The sequence below is a fragment of the Harpia harpyja genome, chromosome 13 (genome assembly GCF_026419915.1).
Source record: "Harpia harpyja isolate bHarHar1 chromosome 13, bHarHar1 primary haplotype, whole genome shotgun sequence".
Classification (NCBI taxonomy): domain Eukaryota; kingdom Metazoa; phylum Chordata; class Aves; order Accipitriformes; family Accipitridae; genus Harpia; species Harpia harpyja.
Window position 1 is genome coordinate 35,974,167 of NC_068952.1, and position 22,920 is coordinate 35,997,086.

A 22,920-nucleotide genomic window follows, 5' to 3' on the forward strand; every position below is an offset into this window, starting at 1 on the left:
CTAATTACTGTTAATAGTATGAATTCATTAAGTAGTTGGTTCTTTGAAAACTGTAGCAAGTTTCTTTGTCTATATCTATCCACAACATGAAGAATAATCAGCAGATTCTCTGAGGGGTTCTTGGTGCTGGCTCAGTGTGTATTGTTTCACTGATTAGAGATGGGAACTTAAAAGCTGACCTCTGTCCAGCAAAAGACACGGTAAAGAGGTGGCTGGGATGGGCAGAGGCAGTTTTTCCTACAGCTTGGGAGACCATGGAGAAGTAGAAAGAATGGGAAGTTGTGAGCAACAAGATTAAAAAGCCAGAAATGACAGAAGTGGAATTTTTAAAAGGACTGGCAGAAAGGAGAATGCAGAGGACACACAGGAAGTATGGTCTGGGGAAGGAAAAGATGGACAGGCTCTTGTGGTGGAGTCTTAGTGCTCCTTGCTGCCAAACTAGTATCACAGGGGAGTTAATAACACATCAGATAAAGAATAATATAAATGAGGTGCTATTGCACTCAGGAAGTTTATTCAACAATCTAGCTTTCCTTGGGGTTTATCTTGGAGCTAAGAAAAGCAATGGTGAAGTCAGGAGCTCTGCAAAAAAAAAAAGCCCAAGTCCCAGTCTGTTAGCTTATAGATACCATGTCCCTCAAAGAGATTTGCAGCAAAAGGCTCAGCCTTTGGCAGAAATGCTGGCAACTGGGGGGCAGGGGGACACGGATGGTATTTCACAGAATCTGGGGGAGACATTTTAGGACTAAAGGTGGACAGTGGGATACAGTTTTCAAGAGGGACTGTCACAGGGAGGTTCTGCACCAGGGAAGAAATATATGCGTGCTCACTAGCAGGAAAGTCACCTGGAACCAGCTCAGATTTGAGACAATCAAAACGTGCCAGAATTGAGGGACTATTCCTCGCGAAGGCAGACAGGAGCGCCCCGCTCCCTGCAGCAGCCTCCCCAGCTGCTGTCCTTTCCAGGAAGAGCCGAGGGCAACTTCTTAATCGTACAAACACCGCCAACTGCCAAAGGCAGACATCGGAGCTGCAGGGGGTATGTTTGGATGAGGGAGGATTTTGTGAACGCCCAGACGGCCGGCACGGCCGCCGCACCTCACAGCCCGTTCCCGCCTTGGCCCGGGGCGGGGTGTGGTGTGTGCGGGTGGTCACGTAGGCCGCGCTCGCGCCCCCACCCCAACGGCTCCACAGCCCCGCACGTGCGCCTTGTTTTGGTGACGGCCACTGCGGGGGAGGGCGGGGCCTCCCGCCGCGAGGCCGCCGCGCCTGCGCGGGGAGGCGGGGCTTGCGCTCCACCCCGCCCCACTCCCGCCGCCGCCGCCGGCGGAGGGCGAGGCGGCCCGGGCGCGCGTGCGCAGCTGCGGCCGCTGCTGGTGGGGGCTGAGGCGGGCCGGGGCGCCGGTGGCCTGTCCGCTTCCCTCCCGGCCCGCTCGGCTCCGCCGGTCAGCAGCAGTCCCCGGGCAGGGGACGCTCCTGAAATGTCGCAGACTGCCATGTCCGAGACCTACGGTAGGAACCGGGGGTGGAGCGGGGTGGGGGGACCCTCCTCTTCCTTCTCCCCCCCGCCACCTCCGGGGGAGCGGGTCCGGGTCCGGGCCCGGGCAGTCACCTCCTGAGGAGCGGGGAGGCGGCGGCGGAGCAGGGGCTGAGCCGGTGTGGGGTGAAGAGCGCGGTTGCAGGCGGCGGCGGTTCTGCGGGCTGGGGCGGGTGTGTCTGCCCCGGGTCAGGTGTGCTTGTCTTTTTTTGCCTGTTCTTGTGAGCTGCGTGCGCTGCGGCTGCCTTTGTTGCCCGGGCTGACATGGCAGCGAGCGTTCGGAATTACCTTTCATGGTGTGGAGGTGTTGACTCGAAACGTAAGTGAAATCTAGGCGAGGGAGCTACTTGTTATCGTTAAATGAATTCAGAAGGAAAGTTGCAGTGCGTGTCCTCTGGGAGAAGCTGCACGTTTCTTTCATTGGAGGTTGTGTTCTTTTGAGGGGCAAGTTAGGATTTCGGTCCTGTTGTCTTAGGTGTGCAAGCATCAAAAAGAACTGATTGTGAGAGTGAGTTAGGGGGGAAAAAGATCAGTGAGTATGTTCGTACGTCCCTATGTTGGCATGGATGTCTAACTACTGCTGGTGGAAGAACACCCGAAGGAGTAAGTCGGAGTGCAGGCACTGACACGATGTCTCTTCACTTCAAAGAGAAGTGAGGAGCTGAAAAAGTAAGCAGAGCTAGTATTGCTGCTAGTATTGCTGGCTAGGTGGAGGAGGTGGGAAGCAACTGAATAGTATTCATTTCTCTTCTTTATAACTTTGCTTGAAACAACTCATCTTGAATCAATTTTGTTTTTCTTCCCTTCCCATAACATACAGTTCTGTAATATTTTGTAGTATAAAAATGCCATCATACATGTAAATGTATTCAAAGCCAAATGTGGTAGGTTGTTGGAGAGTAAGATCAGAATTGAATACTGTGACAAACCCTTTCACTTGACGTTTTCTAGCTTTTTCTGTTGCAACATCTTATATTCGGTAGCTGTTCAGACTTTAGAGCTGGACTTGCATCCTCTTGCTCTTAGAGCAGAGTCTTGAAAATGAGGAATAGTTTGGATAATTAAAGCAAAATTGGACACAACAGCTCTGCTAGCTGTGAGGGAGGCTGGCATGGGCATCAGGAGTTCTTACTAGTAGGCTGACCCGATTGTTTCTGCTACGTAATTCAGTTTATTTTCAATACCCTAGTCATCAGTGCTTAAGATGTTTTGTCCCACTGGTCAGTGCTTTGGTGTACAGCAAATGCACAGAACTAAGGGGCAAAATGAGGCAAGAGTGTGGGGCAGCCCTTGAAGTGCAAACGTTAGGATATCAAGACCCTGCTTCTTTTTTCCATACTTTCTTGGAGCATGTAAAACCTATATGTAGAAACCAGAGGGGCGTGCTTTGTAAATCTAGATTTGAGTTTGGATTAATTCTTCATGCTCTAAACTCTTGTGATGAAGAACTGGGATTGCTTTGGCTGTGCCTATAGTGGGATTGGTGGTCTCTAAGCAAATGGGTTCGTAGATAACCAGAGGTGACAGAGGGACTTTCAGCGGTGCTCCTTTTCTGATGCTGTAATAGTAAGCAAGCTAAATAGAGGATTGTATCTTAAAGAAGTACATTACAACTTTTTTTGCATTGTGCCAGAGACGCAAAATATCGATTGTAAGCTCACTGTAGCTGTTGATACTTACAGATTGTTTTGGTGTCCTAGAAAACAAGCCCTTAAAATTGAAGTTTTGCAGTTGTGGGTAGTTTCTTCTGTTCACTTAATTCTTGTTTGGTATATCTCTCTTTTGAGCTTCAATGTTTGTTCTATTCATACATATGCTAGAAAAATTCTGAGCTAGAATACTTGAGAATGTCAAGGTTTAGAGTAGATGGAAGAACAAAAACTAAGTTATAACATAAAATTTAACAATGGCTATACCATCTCTGACCATAACAGTAATCAGTATCTAATTTTGCAGTGTCCTGTCCACATCTGTAGCAGCCCAATTGACAGTTCAAAGTAAACAGTATGATGTGATAAAATTGTGGATCTTCTGTGCTGGATGAACTCTCTGGGATTTAATGTGCTCACTGTCCTAACAAAGCATGGTTTGTTTCTGACCAGCTGTTACAGTGATTGTCAAGGATGATGGAATTATTAGGGCAGTTTCTCCCTGGTGACTGAGATCAGTGGTCACTGTATTGCCTCAGTGCTGGTATCCCTGTAGCTTCTGCCCTTGTAAATGCTTATTCATGAATTGGATTTTTCTTCTTACCGCCTGGATTATGACCCATTCTAATTATGTAACCTCAAGCTTTTCATCCCATAGAGAGAGGCTCGGGAAAGTGGTTGGTGGTTTTGTTTGGGGGTTTTTTTATGTCATTTTGCTGTCTGACTTCTATGTGACTAATTTTGCTGTGAGGTTTCATCTTCTCTTCCCTTTGAAAGAGGGGTTATTTTTTTTTTATATTTTTCTCAATCCATGAGAAATAAAAAGCCTTTCCTGTGGTCTGTCCTTTCTGCCTATCATACTTCATTATACACCTCAGTTAATTTAAGTGTCTCTTCCTGTTGTGGGATTTTTTTTTTTTTCCTCCCTGAGTTCTTTTCTCTGTGTCAAATTCTGTCTGCTTTGAAGCTTTTCTGTTCACCCAGTTTTCCCTACTGTTTCTGTCCCTTACCGTGATTCTTGTCTCTTTCCTCTTTTCAAACCGAGGTCTGTAGCCTCTAACAGTCTTGGCTCTAAATTCCATGTTTGCAATCCATATTTTCTCTCCTATAGATCTATTTCATCAGTTGTATATCTTCTGTTCTTAGCTTTCTAATCTGTTTATCTGTTTCCTATGTGATCAATTTATTTCCCTTACAAAGTGCGAAAACCAAAACAATCACGAATACAAGAAAACTCCATGAATTTTGAGACTAAGCTTAGAAAGAACATTTTACTGCTGCTTTTGGGAGAGGAGGGTCATTCTTGACAAAGTTTATTTTATAACATTGGAAACAAATCTCTTATTCATAGAAAAATTATTTTAACTTGAGTTTTCTGAGATGCAATGGCCTCTCTGTAGATAGTTACTATGTAACAACATATGCCTTCTCCTGCTTCCCAGTGCAAAGTGTACATGGCTTTGTGTTATCGTAGACATAGACTGACATAAAAATAGCTTAGCCTTAATGGGTAAATGCAAAGCAGCCTTTGGATTTTAAATGGTAGAAAGATGGAAAAAGGTTGTACTACCTTTGAGTAAATGTGATATGTAAGATTCCAGTCAAATCTCTTCAGTACCTGCTTCCCTGTGTTTTCTCCACCAGTATCTACTATTCCCAGTCTGGTCACATAAGTGTATCGATCTCTGTCATCGTCAGAGAATAGATGGTCTTTTTGTCCATTCAAAAATACTCCTTTTTTGTCTGGACAATTTGATTCATCCTTTTCTCCCCATCCCGTCCCCTTCCACTTACCTGATGGCCACTGCATTTATCACCCTGGCCTTCAGTTTATTTCAAATTGATTTTATTGTGTAGAGGGCATAGATCTTTTGCTTGTAAGGAAGAAGATCTTCCTTCTTCCAAGCGTTTGTTATGCAGATTGGAATAGAGCCAGGTTTATCTGTTCTACCTGTTTGTCTTGTTAACTCTTACTGCTAGAGAAAGGAGTAAGCAGGGAGAATAGCTCTTCTTTTCTCTCATTTAGAGGCAACATATGCCAGTAGGAATGCTTCAGAGCACTCTTTCCTTATGCAGACTTCTGCAAAATAGAAGATGTCTAACTACTAGAAGACTCTTTTTTCGGGGCATGAATGAGAGAGTTTCCAAAGGGTCAGCATTAGTGAATATAAGTTCTACTCTTTATCAAGGAGTTGGAAGAAGACTGAGCTGAGATTGAGGATATAATTGGGTCTTTCCCCCCCTCCCCCCTTCTGTATTAGCAAGCATATAAGAAACAATTTAATTCTCATTACATTTTAAAGACCAAGCTGCAATAGCTCAGAAGCTGTTCAATTGTTCCTTCTGCTGGCATAAACTTCAGTCAAAGGAGGAGGTTGGATGTCTGGAGATGGTTTCCACATCAACCATGTGGTTTTGCTGGTACTTGAGTCAAAGCCCACAATTGTCTCCCTTCTCCTTTCCCCTCAGCTCCCCCCCCCCCCCCCCAACCATGTAGTTTAGCTGCTGGTGCATCTTGGGGGTGGAGCAACACCTTTTCCCTTATGCTAGAAAATAAGTTTTGTTCCCTGTACCCCCTACCCAGTTTGGGATCAGGTGATGCATGTAGCTCACAGAGGGGAGTACGTTGATTCTTTATATAGCCTTATTTCCTTTAACAACCATGCTATGCTATCTTTCATCTCTTTACGCTTTCTCTAGTGCATGTCTTGTAACCCTTTTTCCTTTCGGCACAGAGTTCAGGTTTTGTCCTAAATCCTTTCTGTATATAATGATCTTATTTACAGGCACAGTACTTTAACTTTTCTAGACCTTTTCAGTAGCCGGCATGGTAGCAAGCATTTGTAACATCTGAATGATGCTGCTTTTCAGCTTTCCCATGAAGGAGGAACAACAGAATTCAAAAGAAAAACTTCTCTAGGGTGACAGCCTTGGCAGCTAACTGGAATGTTGGAGCTCAGAGCTGCTTTGTCAGTCGCAAAAAAAAAAAAAAAAGCCTATGAAATGAAGTGACTTAACTCTTCTGGGAAGAGGACACCAAAAAGAAAAACTAGAGCAATTAAGCAGTAGCGCAAACACCAGAATATGGGTTGCGTTTGGTGAAATTGCAAATAATTAATATATAAAAGTTTTTCCCGAGTGTGAGTACACAGTGATGTTACAGTTGGGCTGAAAGAAGCCATCTGTCCAATCTCATTCAGTTTCTGTGTTTCTGAACTGTGCTAAATTTTTAGATACATCTGTACAGTTCAAAGAGAAGGTATTTCATGTCCTAAATCAAGCAATAAAATAAGTTATAAAAATGTAATTGATGTGATTCCTGTTATCATACAGAATGACATTATAAGAAGGAAGATCCAGAATAACAAAATGAAGAATGTTCTCCCTGTTCTTACGTGGTATTACCTTACTCACTAATAAGCTAGGCTGTGAACTTAAAAATTTGTTAAATATGTATATTTGTGATTTTTAGCATTGGCAAATCCCTTTTCTTGTCCTTCCTTGCAGTTGATTAAATGTGCAAAGTATTCCATATTTTCTGAAATGTGTTATCCAGTGCTTGTGGATAAACTGTTAACATAAGTCTAAAAGCCTTTTGCTATTTTGAACAATTTACATAAAATTGGCATTTAAACTGATAGAAGCACAGTTACATTTGTGAATGTAACTTGAAAGTGTCATTTACTCTATGAGTCTACATGTGTTTGGAAACATTGCTGCAGCCTTTGGTGCAGAAAGGTTTTGATTTTTTTTATTAAAAGACTTTGATATTTCTGTTCTATGGTAGAATAAAACACATTTCTCTTACTTTCATACTGTAAACAAGTGAATTGTTAACTGCAGTTTCAAGTTTCACCTTAGGAAACTTGTTTGCTGTTTTGCCACAGGGAAATATATTTTTTGTCTACTAAGTAAGCAGGTATTGAATTGGCATCTAAGTGATTTATATGTAGGAAAGACACCCTTTTAAAGTTGTCTGGCACAATAGAATCTTGATAGGAATTGGGAGTCTATTATAAAGTGCTGATAGAATGTTATCAGTTTGAAGACATTAATATAAAATCCCCAAATATTGCTCTTGCTTTCAGAGCAAAATATAAAGCACCTCAACGTAAAACACTGCTGTTCTGAAGCTATTCCAGATCAGTCCCTGACAGGAACACCGTTTTCTCAAATCTCTCGCTGGCCTGCAGCCTGTCTGCACAGAACAGAGCAGTGTGTTAAATTTGCTGTTCAGCATGGGTTTTTGGGTTGTAGAAGTATGGGTTCATGAACCACATTTAACAACCAGTGCTTACAATCACAGAGCAAATTAGTGTAGGAATACAGTTTTGGTTTTATTATTTTCCTGGTTTAGTTTTACAGTAGCTGTTATACTACTGTCAATAATAGGAGTCTTCCATGGAAAAAAGGAAGGTGGACTTGAATTTTGTAGTTTTTAACATGAAAAATATGACAAACAGCATTCACCAGATACATAGGAGAACCAGTTTTAACTGGATTTCAGATTTATTTTTGGAAAAACTGCAGAGACCAGAAACAGATTATTTTAATTCTGACTATGTCTCAGAACATCTTGCATTTTGAGGAACTCTCTGAAAGTGGTAAAACCAGTCAGATTACACACACCCACAGTAGTTTAAATATACAAAAAGGTACACAAGGCAGATAACTAGTGATATTTGGACCATAAAAAGAGAACTTGGCTTTCTTTTAGAGATGAATTTTCTCTTAACCTAACACTTTGGGGCTATTTATGATACCTACATTTCATACTAACGGTGAAGATTTGCTAGAATAAAGCATTCTCAGCTTCAGCATGTTTTGCAGTTGAGGTGACATGAAGGGCCCTTCTTTACAGGAGATAACATGCAAAATTTTCACAACCTGAAGTAAAATCCTTTTTGTAACTACTTTTTTCATCCAGAAAGTATGAGCAGCTGGGTGGGGGCGTGAAGAATGAGAGGCGTTTGGAACAGAATGTCTCGAGCGTGTAAATGGTCATATTTGTGGGCAAGAAACAGCAGTCTCTTTCTGAGGAGGGTAGAATACAGAATCTATACCAAGCCTGTTACAACATTTGAAACAAGAAAAATCATGCAAAGGTAAAATGTAAAAAAGAAAAATCCTCAGTAAAACACTACCTCATTTTAAATATGAATAAAATTTGGAAGACAGGTGAGGACAACGGATGGTGGACATTCTCAGGGCTCATATTCCTCTGTTTTGCTACTGACTTCTCAACAGGGGGAACTTTCTTGCCATGTGAGAAACTTGTTGTTGCTTTTACCGTTGCTAGGGCGTGTTTATGATGTAACATAACAAATAACAATTCCTGCATAAAGGGAATGAGCATGGAGATTTGTGTGCGTATTAAATTCAATTTGTAAAACTAAAGACTCAAAGTTCTGACAGAGTAATGTATCAGTGCTTTGACTTGCTTAACATAGTTTTGTTTTTTTTTTTTTTATTCTGCCACCCCCTCGGCCAATATCTGTGTAACCCATTTGGCAGCTCTGAACCCTGTTAATGAAACTGATGTTAAGTTTTTATTTTTGTTGATATTGCAAACTTAATCCTTTTCATTGCATGCTTACCTGATGTCTTCTGGAGACCTGCTATATTTATAAGAAACTGTGCAATAAAGTTGTAAAGATGACTGTAAAAAAAGCTGCTGCTGGTAGAAGAATAAATAGTGAATCTTGCACAATCTGTAAAGGTTGCCTTGATGGCTATATATTGGGGGAAGCAATTGTAAACTTTCTAATCACAGTTTATCGGTGCATATGTTTGAGAGTGGTAAGACAAGGAAGCTTTCTTCAGTCTTTAGCCAAACTGAAAGCAGATCTGGGGAGGTAGTATTAAAGCATTATATGTAACTGTTAATACAAATGGACCATAAATCTTGAATACATGTATTACTAATGAACACTGATGTAAATGTCTCATAAATAGGTAAAGTGCCAGAAGTACCTGTTTCTTAATTTGCCACATGGAGGAAATGTGAAAGCAGGCATCCCAGAATAAAAATTATTTCTTGCCTGTAAATTTTGTAGAAAAATACTGTAGTTGTTCCAGCTTTACAAGTATTAAAACAAAGTATGAGTATTAAGCAGTTAATGTAGAGAAGTTCAAATGAATATGAATAAAATAAAAATTCTTAAAAGTACAAAACCATATATTTTAAGAAGCGGCATCATTGTATAGGACATTTGTACTGACTATAGTTAATAGCTTACTCTTAAAACAGGTTGCTGGAATACAAGCCAGCCATATGCCTGTAATTCAGCCTATTTTAACTGAATTCAGATTCAGCCATTTCCTTCTCTTCTTGTCATTCTTGTATCGCCATAAACAAATAATGTTCTTAGCTCTTACTTTGTAACATCACTATTGACTACATTGGGTTATTCTTCAGATTTATTGTTATTTTGCTAATTTTTTCATCTGTTCCCTTCTCTTTGGAATAACAGCTACTAGAGAATAGCTGGCCTGTGTACTTGGACTTGTGACAAAAATCTGAGTGCATACTAAAATTTAGCTTTGGGATTTTTTTTTGTCTTTGACTCTTCAGATTTCCTGTTTAAGTTCTTGGTCATAGGAAATGCTGGAACTGGAAAATCCTGTTTACTACACCAGTTTATTGAAAAGAAATGTAAGTACATGTCAGCACAGTAAGAGTTCTCCATTGCTTTGTACCACAGATGAAGGCTGTGCCTACATGAGTATCTATCATTTGTATGGAAGTTCCAGTAATTCTCTTATTTATATAGATGAAGATTTTGACTGAGAATTATGTTCAGAACCATGCTGTAAATCTTTATTGCTCACTGTTTGCCTCTAATCAAAAGCCTGATATTGAGCAGTATTCTCTATTACTCTCAAATAAATATAATGGGATGTTGATGAAAATACAGACTTACTTTTTTTAAGAATTATATCTTGCAGCTATAAGCTTCCCTAGATATATAGTAGAGACTTGGATCTTTTTTCTAAAACACTGAGCAGATAAAAGAAAAGTTGAATTGCTTGAGTAGATTTAGAAAGCCTGTAGTCTCTAAATACATAGACACTTCGTGTTCTTTAAGGACAGTGTTCTATGATAAATACTGGTAGAGACTCCATTGTAAATGTTATTTAGAGATGAACAGATGATATAAAAGAAAATTTCCTGTTGGGTAGTGCATTTATCATCATGATTAAACAAAGATAATATGCATTTAGAAACCTTTGTAAATCTAAGGTGACTGTTATCGTTCTTAACCGAACAGTAATTCACTTTATCTCTTGAGGAATAGCTCTAGGATAGTAATGTGTAATCACTAAGGAACATAGCGTGGTTCTATGATTGAACTTGAGCCGTGACCTCGTTTCTAGTAAGGGCAGTTGTATATTGCTGAGAATCTCTGATAATCAACAGTGTACACAGAGCAAGTATCTTAACTTTGTGCTTTAAAGAAGTAGCTCTTGCTTATTTATGGGCAAGACTGTGTCTTTTTGTGTTCTGCGCTTTTCCATGAATTTTAATTTTAAATTGCATCAGAGTATTAGAAAACACAGTTGGGGGGGAAAAAGTGTACAAAAGTTATCTTGGCGTTTATGAATGTGAACTGGGAATGATTTGATTAAGGCAGGGCCTTTCTAGTAGTAATTTTGAATTGAATAAGCTGTTCAAAAATTGTAAGAATGTTTATTTCTGCATGGTGGCAGTAGACTTATGAGTGGCACTGAATTTGATGGTTCAGGAAGTAGTTTGTAATTTGAACACTGAGGAGTTTTGATAATACCTAAATTGGATTATGTAAAAACTAATTATTCACTCTAAATATTCTCCAAATAAGTCTGGTTTTATTTCTCTTTTTGTAGTCAAAGATGACTCAAATCATACTATAGGAGTGGAATTTGGTTCAAAGATCATAAATGTTGGTGGAAAATATGTAAAATTGCAGATATGGGATACAGCAGGACAAGAGAGATTCAGGTACCCTTTTCAATCATTTTATTAAGTGTTTGTTATGAAATTGTTGCTGTGGGTGTTGGGTATTATTTATCCCTGCTTATAAATAGGCTTAGTTTCTTGGTCAGTGGAATTGTTTGTCCGCTTTCATATTATTAACTAGGCCAGATCTTCCAACTTGGACATAGTGACATAGATCTGTTGATTTCAGTAAAGCAATGCTGCCTTGCAGGATCAGAGGTTCTGCCCTTTCTTTCATTGGGTATTTTCTGTGATAGTTAAGGTATACAAGTAGAATATTTGGCTAAAAGTTTGTTCACCAGCCAAACTCAGAATAGGTTTTTAACTATGTGTGCTTAACTCTGTGTTTAGAAGACTTTCTATTGTTTGGAATAAGTAAATGCCAGGAAGTTGTAAGCTGTTCAAAATCTGCGTGAGAACAATTTCATAGTATAATATTATTTTATTGGGGGGGGGAATCAGTTGTCAAGTTCACTTGGCTAAATACACTTCTAGAAAGACTGAGATCTCTTAAGTTTCTTAAAGAAAGAGCAATGTATTTGTTGGCTTAGAACCACCAATGTACTTTTAATGCTGTATTTTAGCTGTGTCATACATCTGAGGCATAGATCAAACTCACTAAAGATCTAATGTATTCCTAAGTACATGCACCGTCAAATAGGACATCAGTTTTTTATTTTTGGGGGGGTTGTGGTGTGTGGGAGGTTTCTTTGGTTTGGGAGGGGTGGGCCAGTGGTTAACAAAGGTGAGCATGGTGGTAGAAGTCTGAGTAATGGGCAGCAATCCAGGTAAATGTCCTCTGTTAGACAAGGTCTTTGGATACATCCATGACTAGGTAAAGCTGGGCAGTGCTGTGTAGTCTCTGTTAATGAGATCTCTTCAGTGTGTTGGCCAAATATCCTGGGATTCTGAGGAGCTTGGAGGCTCTGTACTTTCAGAGGCTTGTGCAAATTCTGCTCTTTCAAGTTCAAAGTGTTTACAGGCTTGCAGGTCATTTTTTTCTTGTTGCTTTTTGTAATCTATCTAATTCTTTTCTTTTTAAGGCTGATCACACTTCTGCATACTTAGCAGTTTTTCTCTTCTTCCTCTGTCTTTTGAAGGATGCTTTTCTTTGCTTTCCTCGCCTCCTCCTCTTCAACTTAAGGAGTCTTAAATTGTTCAATTACAGCTACTTTGGTCATTCTCACTGCTGAGAGTTCAAACATAAGTTAATTATGCTGTTTTCATGCCACAGATGTCACCATCAGCTCCCAGTTCTGTATCAGGCCATATAGTATGATGATATGTGTAGCTTCAGCAGCACACAGGTCATAAGGGACTTTGAGAATCCCTGTACAGCTATATTTAGTGAAAGTGCTTCGTCAAAAGTCTAGTCGTAAATAGTCTGCTGCTGCACAGCTGATAATGTCATCTAAAAACCACATTTTATTTTAAATATGTAAATGAGAATTCTGTTTCATAATATAGATTGTATTATATTAACCCAGATTTGAAACAATGAAGATATTGCAGAAATGTACATCTGTAATTCTATTTCAGGTCTGTAACAAGGAGTTACTATAGAGGAGCTGCAGGTGCTTTGCTTGTCTATGATATAACCAGGTAAGAAAGCTAGCAACTCTTTTGCTTATAGACTACCAAATACAATTAAGGCATAATGATTCCTCCCCAAGTAGCTAATCCTCTGATGGAAAATGAGCAGGAAGAAAAGAAAATAACTATAAAAAGTACTTCTGGTTTAGTGCATATTTAAGTTTTAGAACTTGCTTACATGAGATATTGTGAATGTCATAAATGTAAACAGTCTCAAAGGGTTAGACAAATACATGGGAATTGGCCCACCAGTAGCTGTTCTAATCAGGGTGGACTACGTGCAACCACTGGCTCAGGAAGCCTTGCAACAGAAACTAAGAGCAGACTTTAGTCACTTTTAACCAAGGTGGTACACCCCTGTCTGTGGAAACTGCTTATTAGTATGCTGGTGTAACAGGTTATCCTCTGGAGAAGCTAGGTCTACCTACAAATTCCTTAACTGTAGCCCAAAATTCTGTTCATCTCTGCATCTTTTAACATTTTAACATTATAGGCAGCCAATAGAATACCTTACCATTACACATTTCCACTTTTTTTCCTGGCCACCGTTCATAGATATTTGTCAGGTAAGTTTTGTGTTGATTAATGATGATTCGCTAGATCTGTTGCTTTTTGTCCTGTGAGTGGACTGTTCTCCTCTGAGCAGTCTTTGAAATCTGTGGTTTGTGCTTAAGGTCAGTTGGACTCCTATGTCAGTCTTACCGCTTGAAGGCTTTATCTGTGACCACCACTACAATGACTAATGGTGTGTGCAGGGTAACTCCCTGTGGTATTATTGGTCTTGACACAAATGTGAAAGTTCAGGCATGTGATTCTACACAAGTTTAGTAAATTCTTACAATCTCACCTGAAACTTAAGTATCAGTTGAATTCCATGTTAAACAATAACTCATTCTGTTACCCCAAAATTTCATGTGCAAAAGGCTGAAACTAGATTAGTGCTTAGAATTTTAGCTTTTCACATTAACAGGGTATTTTATAATTGTGTGTATTTATTTATATTTTGTGGTTGATTTAATTTTGCTTTTGAAAAACTTGAAGCTTTTAAATAGTTTCATGAAGGAACTTGATACTCTTCTCAGTTCATAGCTGGCATACCGAGATGTGTAGGTGACTTGCCTGACTAGCAGCAATTTGTTGTTTGCCGCAAATACAGATTTGCCGTCTGAGTTTGTTTGGTGATCTGTTCATGAGAACTGAGTGTGTTCTAATAAAGGATGTCATTTTCTACATAGCCGGGAAACCTACAATGCGCTTACTAATTGGTTGACGGATGCAAGAATGTTAGCAAGTCAAAATATTGTGATAATACTCTGTGGAAACAAAAAGGATCTTGATGCAGATCGTGAAGTTACTTTTTTAGAAGCATCCCGGTTTGCACAAGAAAATGGTAAGTAGTACAAAATCTTCATGTAGCATTCAAAGATACTTAATACTTAATTTAATTTTTGTGCAGTTAGGGAGTACTTTGGCCACTGTACCTTGTCAAGTATCTACAGAGAAGAAAGTTCTGTCAGTACATGAGGCAGAGAGAGAGGACAGTGCCTGCAGTGAAAACTACATGTACTATATGTCTCCATTACCTGTGATTCTTTCAGTCGCAGCTGCTACTTAAAGAATACCTTTTATGTGGAGATATATTCCCTAGGGAATGTAATACAACTTCAGGTATTGCCTTGCATCTAAAGGACTGAGGAGACAATGAAGAGCACGATTTTGTAGTTTTCAGCATCTTATAGAATCTGTAGATCATAGGCAAGGTTGGATGGGGTGTGCTGCAGTTGGAAGCAGTGAGCTTTACTCGTGGGAAACTGAGTTCAGTGCATGGCATGGATCCAGAGGACTGCTACCTAGTCGGTAGCATTCAAAGTTTCCCATCTGAGGACACATTTCTGTGGCAGCTAAACCCAGTCTCAGTCTGAGCTTCTGTGCTGCAGTCCTGCCATCAGTAAAATCTGGTTTTGCTTTTATAAATCAATTATAAATAGTCTTTTCTACCAACTATGGCTAATGGCTGTCCTTTTGCATATAACTTTCTATTAATGGCTGACTATGTGAAGTTCTTTGGTTTCATGCACAGCCCGGGTTATTATCTTTGGATTCCAACTTTCTAGGGTTAATGTATAAATTCCAGAGGAAGTTTTTTGTGGTTTTGCCATCAAAAGCTAATTTTTCCTGACCATACTACTTGACAATAGTTCTCCTTAAGAAAATTTTTATTGTTCCTAGCTTTCATGCTTTGAATTACTACATCAGATATTCCAGACTTGTTTTGAGATTGTTTTTCTGGTGTCAAATGCAGAGCTGATGTTCTTGGAAACAAGTGCACTAACGGGGGAAAATGTTGAAGAGGCCTTTGTACAGTGTGCAAGAAAAATACTCAATAAAATTGAATCAGGTAAATGGAGATTTATTTTATTTTAATGTTTGGGGGTTTATTTTTTCCCCTGAAAACTAAAAGTACATGTGGAAGTACCACCATTCGAAGTTCTCCAACAGAATTAACCCAAAGAACCAAAATTTCATGGTGGTAGAATAACCCATTTGGTTTATAGCTGCTTCCCATATGTTTTAATAGGAATGGATGTCTAATTCAGATCTGTATATCTAAAAGGGGGGGTGCTGTGAATTATGGATGTTTTTACACAGTGTTTACCTTAACAGTTAACTCGGTGTAGGTTCTGTGCATTCTGTGGGTTGCTGTGTCCCTACAAACATCAAGCCTGACATTAGGCAGTTTTAGCAATGCAAAATAAAAACCTAGTATCAGGGCAGACAGAACTTTTAATCCTACTTCTCATACATAGCAGGAAGTAACAGTCAAGAGAATTTGAACAGTGATACTGAAAATTTCAGAGATGTTTCCTAGCAACCATGTTTCTCTGAAGTGACCTTCCTGCCTCTCGGCTGAAACCAGTTTTACTTTTGCAGATCTAGAAATATACCAGAAGCTTCTCAGCGCAAGTGGGCAGGTTTCTATTGGAGGCAGGCTCCTAAGTGTTAGGTGTCATTACAGCTAATTTGCATTTCAGTTTTCCTCTCATATTCTAGCTGTTTGATATCTTCAAAGTTTTAAGTATTGGCCATATTGAAAAGTCTGTCTCAGACTCTAATTACATATTTTGAATGCCAAACACAATTTTTTAGATTAAAAGAATATGGTATTTTCATAGGAATTTCCTGATTGCTACATCAAATCAATGGCAAACAGAAGCTTTCATTTTAAACAAATAAAAAAAAAACACAAAGAAAAAACCAAACCAAAAAGCAAAGTATAGCTAGTTTCTCATGATACTGTAGTGCCATGACTGATTTAAAGAGGCATTACCATAACAGAGGTAAGTCCTGTTTTCTGTGAGCTCCTTCTGTTTTCTTTGTGCTGGCACACATGCATTGAATCATGGAAAAATTGAGACTGGAAAGAACCTGTGGAGGTCTCTAGTCCAGCCTCCTGTTTAAAGTACATTCAAGTTCAGGATGAGAGCAAGTTGCCTGGGGCTTGTCAAGGCACGTTTTTATATGCTCCAGGAATGGAGATTCCACAGCCCCTCTGGGCAGTATGTCCCAGTGCTAGCCAATTGCTGCTATCTACCTAGTCAGCCCCAGCCTGTACCAGTGCTTGGGCTTGTTCCATCACAGATGCAGAGCTCTGTATGTGTAGTTGCTCAGTTTCATGAGGTTCCTGCTAACCTGTTCCCTTGGCTCAGCCAAGGTCTTTCCTGAATGGCAGCCCTACTCTTGAGCTATCAACTGGTCCCCTCAATGTGGTGTCATCTGCTAACTTACAAAGGGTTCACATGTGTGCGATGAACCTGAATAAGCGATCTGAATTATTCACAGGGATTCTTTTTTTATTGTTGTTTGGTGGTTGGTTGTTTGGGTTTTGTTTTGTTTTTTTTAAGACTAAATGCTTCTAATCTTGGCCATAAGAACATTTCTGTAGGCACAGGGTATGGAGTAGGCAGGAGTGGATACCAGAAGTAGGGAAGGTTGAGATCATTTCTTCTGGGGGCAGTGCTTTATGGAATCCTACTGTCAGGTTGATCCATTTTTGTTTGGCTTGTTGTCTACAGTACTCCTTTCTTTGCACATTAGTCTCTGAAAGCAGGTCTCTTTTAAACAGTGTGCACAGGAAACATTTCGAACATTTCCTTTGTTAGAAGCAGTTAGTGCAAATACATTTCTTGTTGCAGCTTAACTTGGAGACAAACCGCTTTGTCATGATTAAGGGCACACAGTTGAAATTACAGGAGAAAATGATACAGGTTTGGAATTGCCCAAAAGTAAACAGAATTGCAATACATCTCTCTGTGACTAAAGCAGAATATCATTATGCATTTTTTTAATCTAATGTTGTCAGTTAAACTGGAATGTATTATTTACACATGATCCATCTTCTTGTGACCATTTTGTTTCTCATCAGGAGAATTGGATCCAGAAAGAATGGGCTCAGGTATTCAGTATGGAGATGCTGCCTTGAGACAGCTGAGATCACCACGTAGAGCACAAGCAGAAAGTGCTCAAGAATGTGGGTGTTAAAGAAACAAAACACAAAATCCCAAATACTTACTTTAGATACAGAAGGTAAGGTTACAAAAATCTCAGGGTGTTGGGTAAATTACCATATTTCATATATGTGCTGTATTGAGTGCTTGTCTTTTTCACAGTTAGCCTGTAAAGTAACATAGAATCTAGTGAAATAATGCACAGTAGAATGGATTATTTTTTTTATACTCTGATTTTTCTTCTACCATCTGCCCACTAAAGCAAGACTAGTGTTCTTACTGAAGTATTTCTAGATCTTTGCTTACTCTGAGTAATGCTGTGGAAAACATTTTAAAATTCTGTATTTCTGAAATGCATTATAGCCCTAATAGTTACTTAATGCACAGTAGAGAAGGTGAATCATTTCTGTTGTATCGTGGGCAAATATTACTAGAAATGAGAATTCATAAAATATATGGTGCAATATCTTCTCCAAAGCTATTATGTAGCCTTTTCTGAAAATAGGAAGTTTAAAGACTGAGACTTGAAAATTAAAGGAAATACTGCATTTCAAACTTCCACTGACTTTTTTTTCCCGCTACCTAAAAGCAGCCTGAAGTCGTTTTGATTCCTGTCTGCTATGAGCAGAAATGTAAACAAGAGAATAGTAGTAGTTGCTGCTTAAGCAGTGTTGTCATCTAAAGTAGCTCTTCTAGGACTGTTTCAGCCTATGAAGGGGTGTGCAGTCTTCTAAAAGTCTTCCAAAGACATGCTTCAGAGAAAGTGAGATTTTTCCCTTTAGCAGTGGCAGGGGAAGAGACATAAAAGTCACATAACCTACTCCTAAGAACAGCTTGGTGGTTAGTCTTTCTTATGAACAGTTGTCTTTAAGACACTTCTCAATATTCATGGATTTTACTTAACTCCTTGCAGTATGTAAGTGACCCTTTCTCCCTGTGTAGTTAATTATTCTGATATAATTAATCCTTATTTTTGTAATACGAGGACAGTGATATCAAATTAAGCAAGTACTGCAGGCATAGTTACTGCATCATTTTTACTGTATTCATTTTTTATCCGTTTGAGCCATGCACACCAGCAGAACCTTTACAGAACGTTAAATAAGGCAGCATACAGTTCTACAGTCTCCTGTTTTGTTCTGTATTCTGGGAGCTTAGCTCCCACTTAAAGCTCAGAATTTTAAATAAATGGATAGGAATTGAACTGCTTTCCTCCCTTATTTTCCTCCTATAAAATATCATCCTTCAACTAAGAGACTGCTGGAAAAGGGCATTAATTTAGTCCAACTTTGGTATGGCTCTACAGGAGTGAATGTTTATTGATCTTATTTCAAGTGTTGAGTTTTCAGATTGATCAGATGTAGATAATTGATGGAGTTCTTGTGTATTTTACAGCTGTCCTTGCAAATGGTGTTTGAAGAAACAGAAAAGCTTGAAGGCTATGCAGTTTTTAAAAACATCTTTCCACTAGCTACAAACAGAGCAGACCACTGCTGACAGAAAGGTGTACCGTGTGGTGTGGGGCAGGAATGTTCACATGACACAAAAGTGTGCAAAGCGAACTTGATAATTTGGTGGACAATATTAAGACTTATACCTGTATGTAAACATTTTCCATTACCTATTTTTGTTCTTTCACCTCTAGTTTAAAGCATTGCTATATACTGTAAATAATGTAACAGTAAATTTACAAAGCATGGTATACTTATGTATGCTGATAGAATGTTGCACTACAAGCAGTTTAATATTTTATTTTTTTATCATATAAACAAATCTAACTGAGGTAGGCTTTGTCATGTTTGTTTGTTGCATAATAGTTTATATTTATGACCTGGATTATAAAACCACTGGCACTGTCAGTGAAGGGTGGTGGTTTTATTTTTTCCTACTTAGTTTGCCACATTCTAACAAGCTGTTGATATGACTGATTCTCAACGTATGGTTAGGACCCATACTTATGTTTACTAGTATGTCAAGTTGGAAGAGTAATTTTTATTGATGTTCACATATCCTGTTTTATCACAGTTCTTAAATAACTTCTGAAGCTCTTTTATCAAACTTCAGAAGTTTAGAAAAAATACTTTTTAAGTCTCTCAAATGGCTGTTGACTGACTTGGATTTTTTTTTTCTTGGTCCTGATGTTTTGTATAGCACTAACATCATGAAGGTGGAATGTATATGTGAACAGAACTGTGCATCCTCTGTGTGTGTTGCAATTCTAGGGCAGGGGCATGGGCTTATGGAAAATTATCACAGCAGGAATTCTGACCTCTTATCACAAACAGAGCAATCAGCTGTGGAAATATGATCTCTGTGGAAGCATACATGGTGAGGTACAAACTGAACCCAAATGGGTGGTTCTAAAATACCCTGAATGTATGAAATTTAAAATACTAATTTCTTTCTCTTAAACATTCATAAAGTACAGTTAAGAGCTTGAATTTTAAAATTAGACTTTAAAATTAGGAACTTACAGTCTGTCTTGCTGGAGCTCTACCTTTGAACTTCATGTGAGTGCACTGCTATATGCAATGCTGTCCACATTGCCCCCAGGAGACTTGTGTGATGGAAAAAAACCCAAGCGTACTACTTCAGTAGTTCTTTCTTCCTGTGAAACTCATCAAGGGGAATTTCAGCCTTGGTACTGATTTCCCCCCCAACCCCCCCCCCATGTTAAAACATGATTCAGACTTTCTTTCCTGCCCTCTTTTTATTGTGGGGAAGAGGCATGGGGCAAGAGATTAGGAATCCTGTCCTCATTCCTCAGCTGGAGACAGAAGAGGAAGAGACTTGCATAGGGTCCAAGAGGGAGGACCAAACCACAAGTATTGCATATCACTTTTACAGTGCCATGACAACTGATCAGGTAAGAGACGTGTGACTTTTGTTTTGCCAGATAAGGAGCTGCAGAACTATGCTAGTGTTTCTGGAGGTAGCTGAATTCAACCAATTCAGTGGGGCAATTTCACATGCACTGATGGGAAGCACTGGTGATGTTTTTACTCAGTTAGTTGTATAACTAGAAATGGGATGTCTCCTTGGAAGTGCAAATTAACACAAAATAATTAATTTGATCAGAACCCAGTATTGAAATTCCAAGGTCAAACATGCTGTATTATTTTCTATATATGAATCTTTTCTATTTAAGGGTTATTTGTCAAATGCATGTTTAAAAACTAAACCAGGAAACAGAACTGATGCTGTAGTTTAGAGGGCAGTTAAAGCACAAGAGCAAAGCAAGAATGCTACACAGAGGTATACCATCTTTCATGGAATTAGAATTGTGTTTAAAACTATTCCCTTTGTTGTGACATTTTTGGTTCAAATGGATGCTTATCTGAAAACTATATACCTTAGGTCATCTCTGAATTAAAAGGAATTAAGTTTGCTTTGTACTCGAAAAGCCTAGGTTTAGTTTTAAAAAGGCTGTTAGGTCTAAAGAGTTTTATGTTTTATCTCTCTCCTATGTATCTTGTTATGTTTAGGATTGGATTTGTTATGTAACTGGTAACAATTATTCCCAAGGAGTATTCTCTTCCTGGTAAAAGTGTATTTTTGAAGCAGCTTAAGTGTGCATTTACAAGAACTCCAAAGAAACTTACCTGTCTTAATCCTCAATCAATTTATTTTGGCTTCCAGTACGCAGAACTGGAAGTAATTACTGAAAGCAAGTCCCCTGAAGTAGATGTTGGATGTAGTTGCCTCTTCCACCAGTCCAAATGGCAGATTAACTGGGATGTGTTGTGTTTCTGCCAGAGATGGGGAGGGGGAGAGTGTTGGTTCCAAAACCCCAAACCAGTTCTGGAATGCTGGGAAGAGATGAGGTATTGGGGAGTCTGTTTTCCACCCCTTAGCACAATCTAATCAGGTTTCTTGGTACACTGACAAAAGTGAAACTAAGCATGCACTTACCAGCTGTGACATAGCACAAGTAAAGCTAAATATCTTTCCTGTCGCTGTTAAAATGGTTGAAGTGATGTTGGTGGTTGATCAAAACTTCTTTCCGTTACTACAGTAGCAGTTGAAGGGAGTGGGGGACTGTTACTTAATTCTGTTGCTTTTAAATAGAAATTTTAGGGGGTTGGCAGGGATTTTCTTATACTTCTTCCTGTCCTTTTCCCTTTACATACAAGACTGGCCTCTTGTATACTTGGTTCTTATGATCATTTTGGTCAACTGTCTGTGGTTAAGCAGCAGTAAGCACAGTTTTATTCTTTCTGTAACCAACTGTCTTAAGCTCTCCCCCTTCCTACCTGGAAGGAAAGAATAGTATCATTATAATGAGTTTTGAGAGGTTTTTACCATTTTTTTAATGTATACTCTTACTGTATACACATTAACCAGGTTAATGTGCATGTTTTGTAGTATCATCACAACCTTTTATGCTGCATATCTTGCTGACATTTTAAAAAGAAACTTTCTAAAATGGCAACTCCTGAGGGAAATACTGTTGGAAGCAATAGCTCTCACCAGTACAAGCTATATTGTTTACTTTTTTTCCTCTGAGGGTTTCTTATTTCTAAAAATAAACATCATGCCAATAATAGCCCTGGAGTAGATTTTAAGCTTTTTAGTGTTATAGTTCACACAGCAAACCAAACCTAGCTCACGCAAACAGTAAGTAATAAATAGGTTAAATTTTGTATGGTTTTAGTGTAAAATTCTTACTGTACCAAAGCAAGATGGCTTGGAGTTTTACATGAAATAATACTGGATACCTATATCCTAGGATTTATTGGATGTGGAGCTTTAGCTGTTCAGACCTTTAGAAGATTTAAATGTCTTATTAAAGCCTGTGTCTTGCCTTTTAATGAGTCTGTTGGCCTACACTATTTCATTTAATGCTTGTATCTAGCACCAAATAAAGAATCTTTCTTGATTTTCTAGGTGTCTTACAGCAAATTCTATTTACTTGTACAAGTTTTGCCTGCTAAGTGAAGTCCTTAGATGCTCTTGAAAAAACACTTCTAAATTCATCACAGAGTCAGTATACTGCTGGGAAAGCAGCAGCAGATGCTAAAGGAGCTGGAGTGCTTCAGTGTATTTCCCAGGAGCCAGGGCCCTTATTCCCATCTCTGGTGGTAGCTTTGCCCTGTAGCTGCTTCCCCCTGTTAGAGAAGAACAATACCTTGTTTCCCTTCTGTGTCTTCTATGGCTGCAAAGGTGCACTTTGCTTCCTTGTGTCTTTCTGCAGTAATGATTAGGGATGAGATGGATCTGTCTAGGTCTCTTGGAGAATGTGGCTGCAGAAGTTAATGCTTTAAAAAAGCTAAAGCAGAGGGGAAGATGCTTCTCCACATTATTAGGCAACTCACATCATTGAATTCACAGCTGACCCATCTCATCCATTCATTGTATTCAACTAGGTACTGTATGGCTCAAAAGTACACAGCTCCCACAAGACCTTAAAAAAATGAATGCTATAAAAAAAAACCCCAATTACTCTGCAACTCACTCATTTGCATTATATTCTATATGCTGAAAAAATTAACACTATAAAAATCTCAAGAAATAGATTGTAAATCCACAGAGTAAAAACACCAGGTCTCTTTCATTTACAGTAGAACCAGCAGCATATAGAACTTAAGTCTAGCCATCCTTTCATAGCTTAACTAACTCTTCCTTTTTGCAAGATTGTACTTGTTCTTAGTGATGCAG

At 39.0% G+C, this 22,920-nt stretch overlaps 1 protein-coding gene across 1 annotated transcript; it reads left to right on the top strand.

Annotated features, from left to right (window-relative positions):
• Window positions 1-1,311: 1,311 nt before the first annotated feature.
• On the top strand, window positions 1,312-22,146 carry RAB4A (RAB4A, member RAS oncogene family). Its single transcript, XM_052805720.1, has 8 exons — window positions 1,312-1,512; window positions 9,761-9,841; window positions 11,053-11,167; window positions 12,704-12,766; window positions 13,993-14,147; window positions 15,060-15,155; window positions 17,181-17,341; window positions 18,658-22,146. The coding sequence occupies exons 1-7, from the start codon at window positions 1,482-1,484 to the stop codon at window positions 17,294-17,296; spliced, it is 657 nt and encodes a 218-aa protein (XP_052661680.1). The 5' UTR covers window positions 1,312-1,481; the 3' UTR covers window positions 17,297-17,341; window positions 18,658-22,146.
• The last annotated feature ends 774 nt before the right edge of the window (window positions 22,147-22,920 follow it).

Coding starts and splice junctions, on each gene's coding strand:
- RAB4A (XM_052805720.1), top strand. CDS start 1,482: ATGTCGCAGACTGCCATGTCCGAGACCTACG. Junction 9,842..11,052: donor CCAGTTTATTGAAAAGAAAT/GTAAGTACATGT, acceptor CTCTTTTTGTAG/TCAAAGATGACTCAAATCAT. Junction 14,148..15,059: donor CCGGTTTGCACAAGAAAATG/GTAAGTAGTACA, acceptor TGTCAAATGCAG/AGCTGATGTTCTTGGAAACA.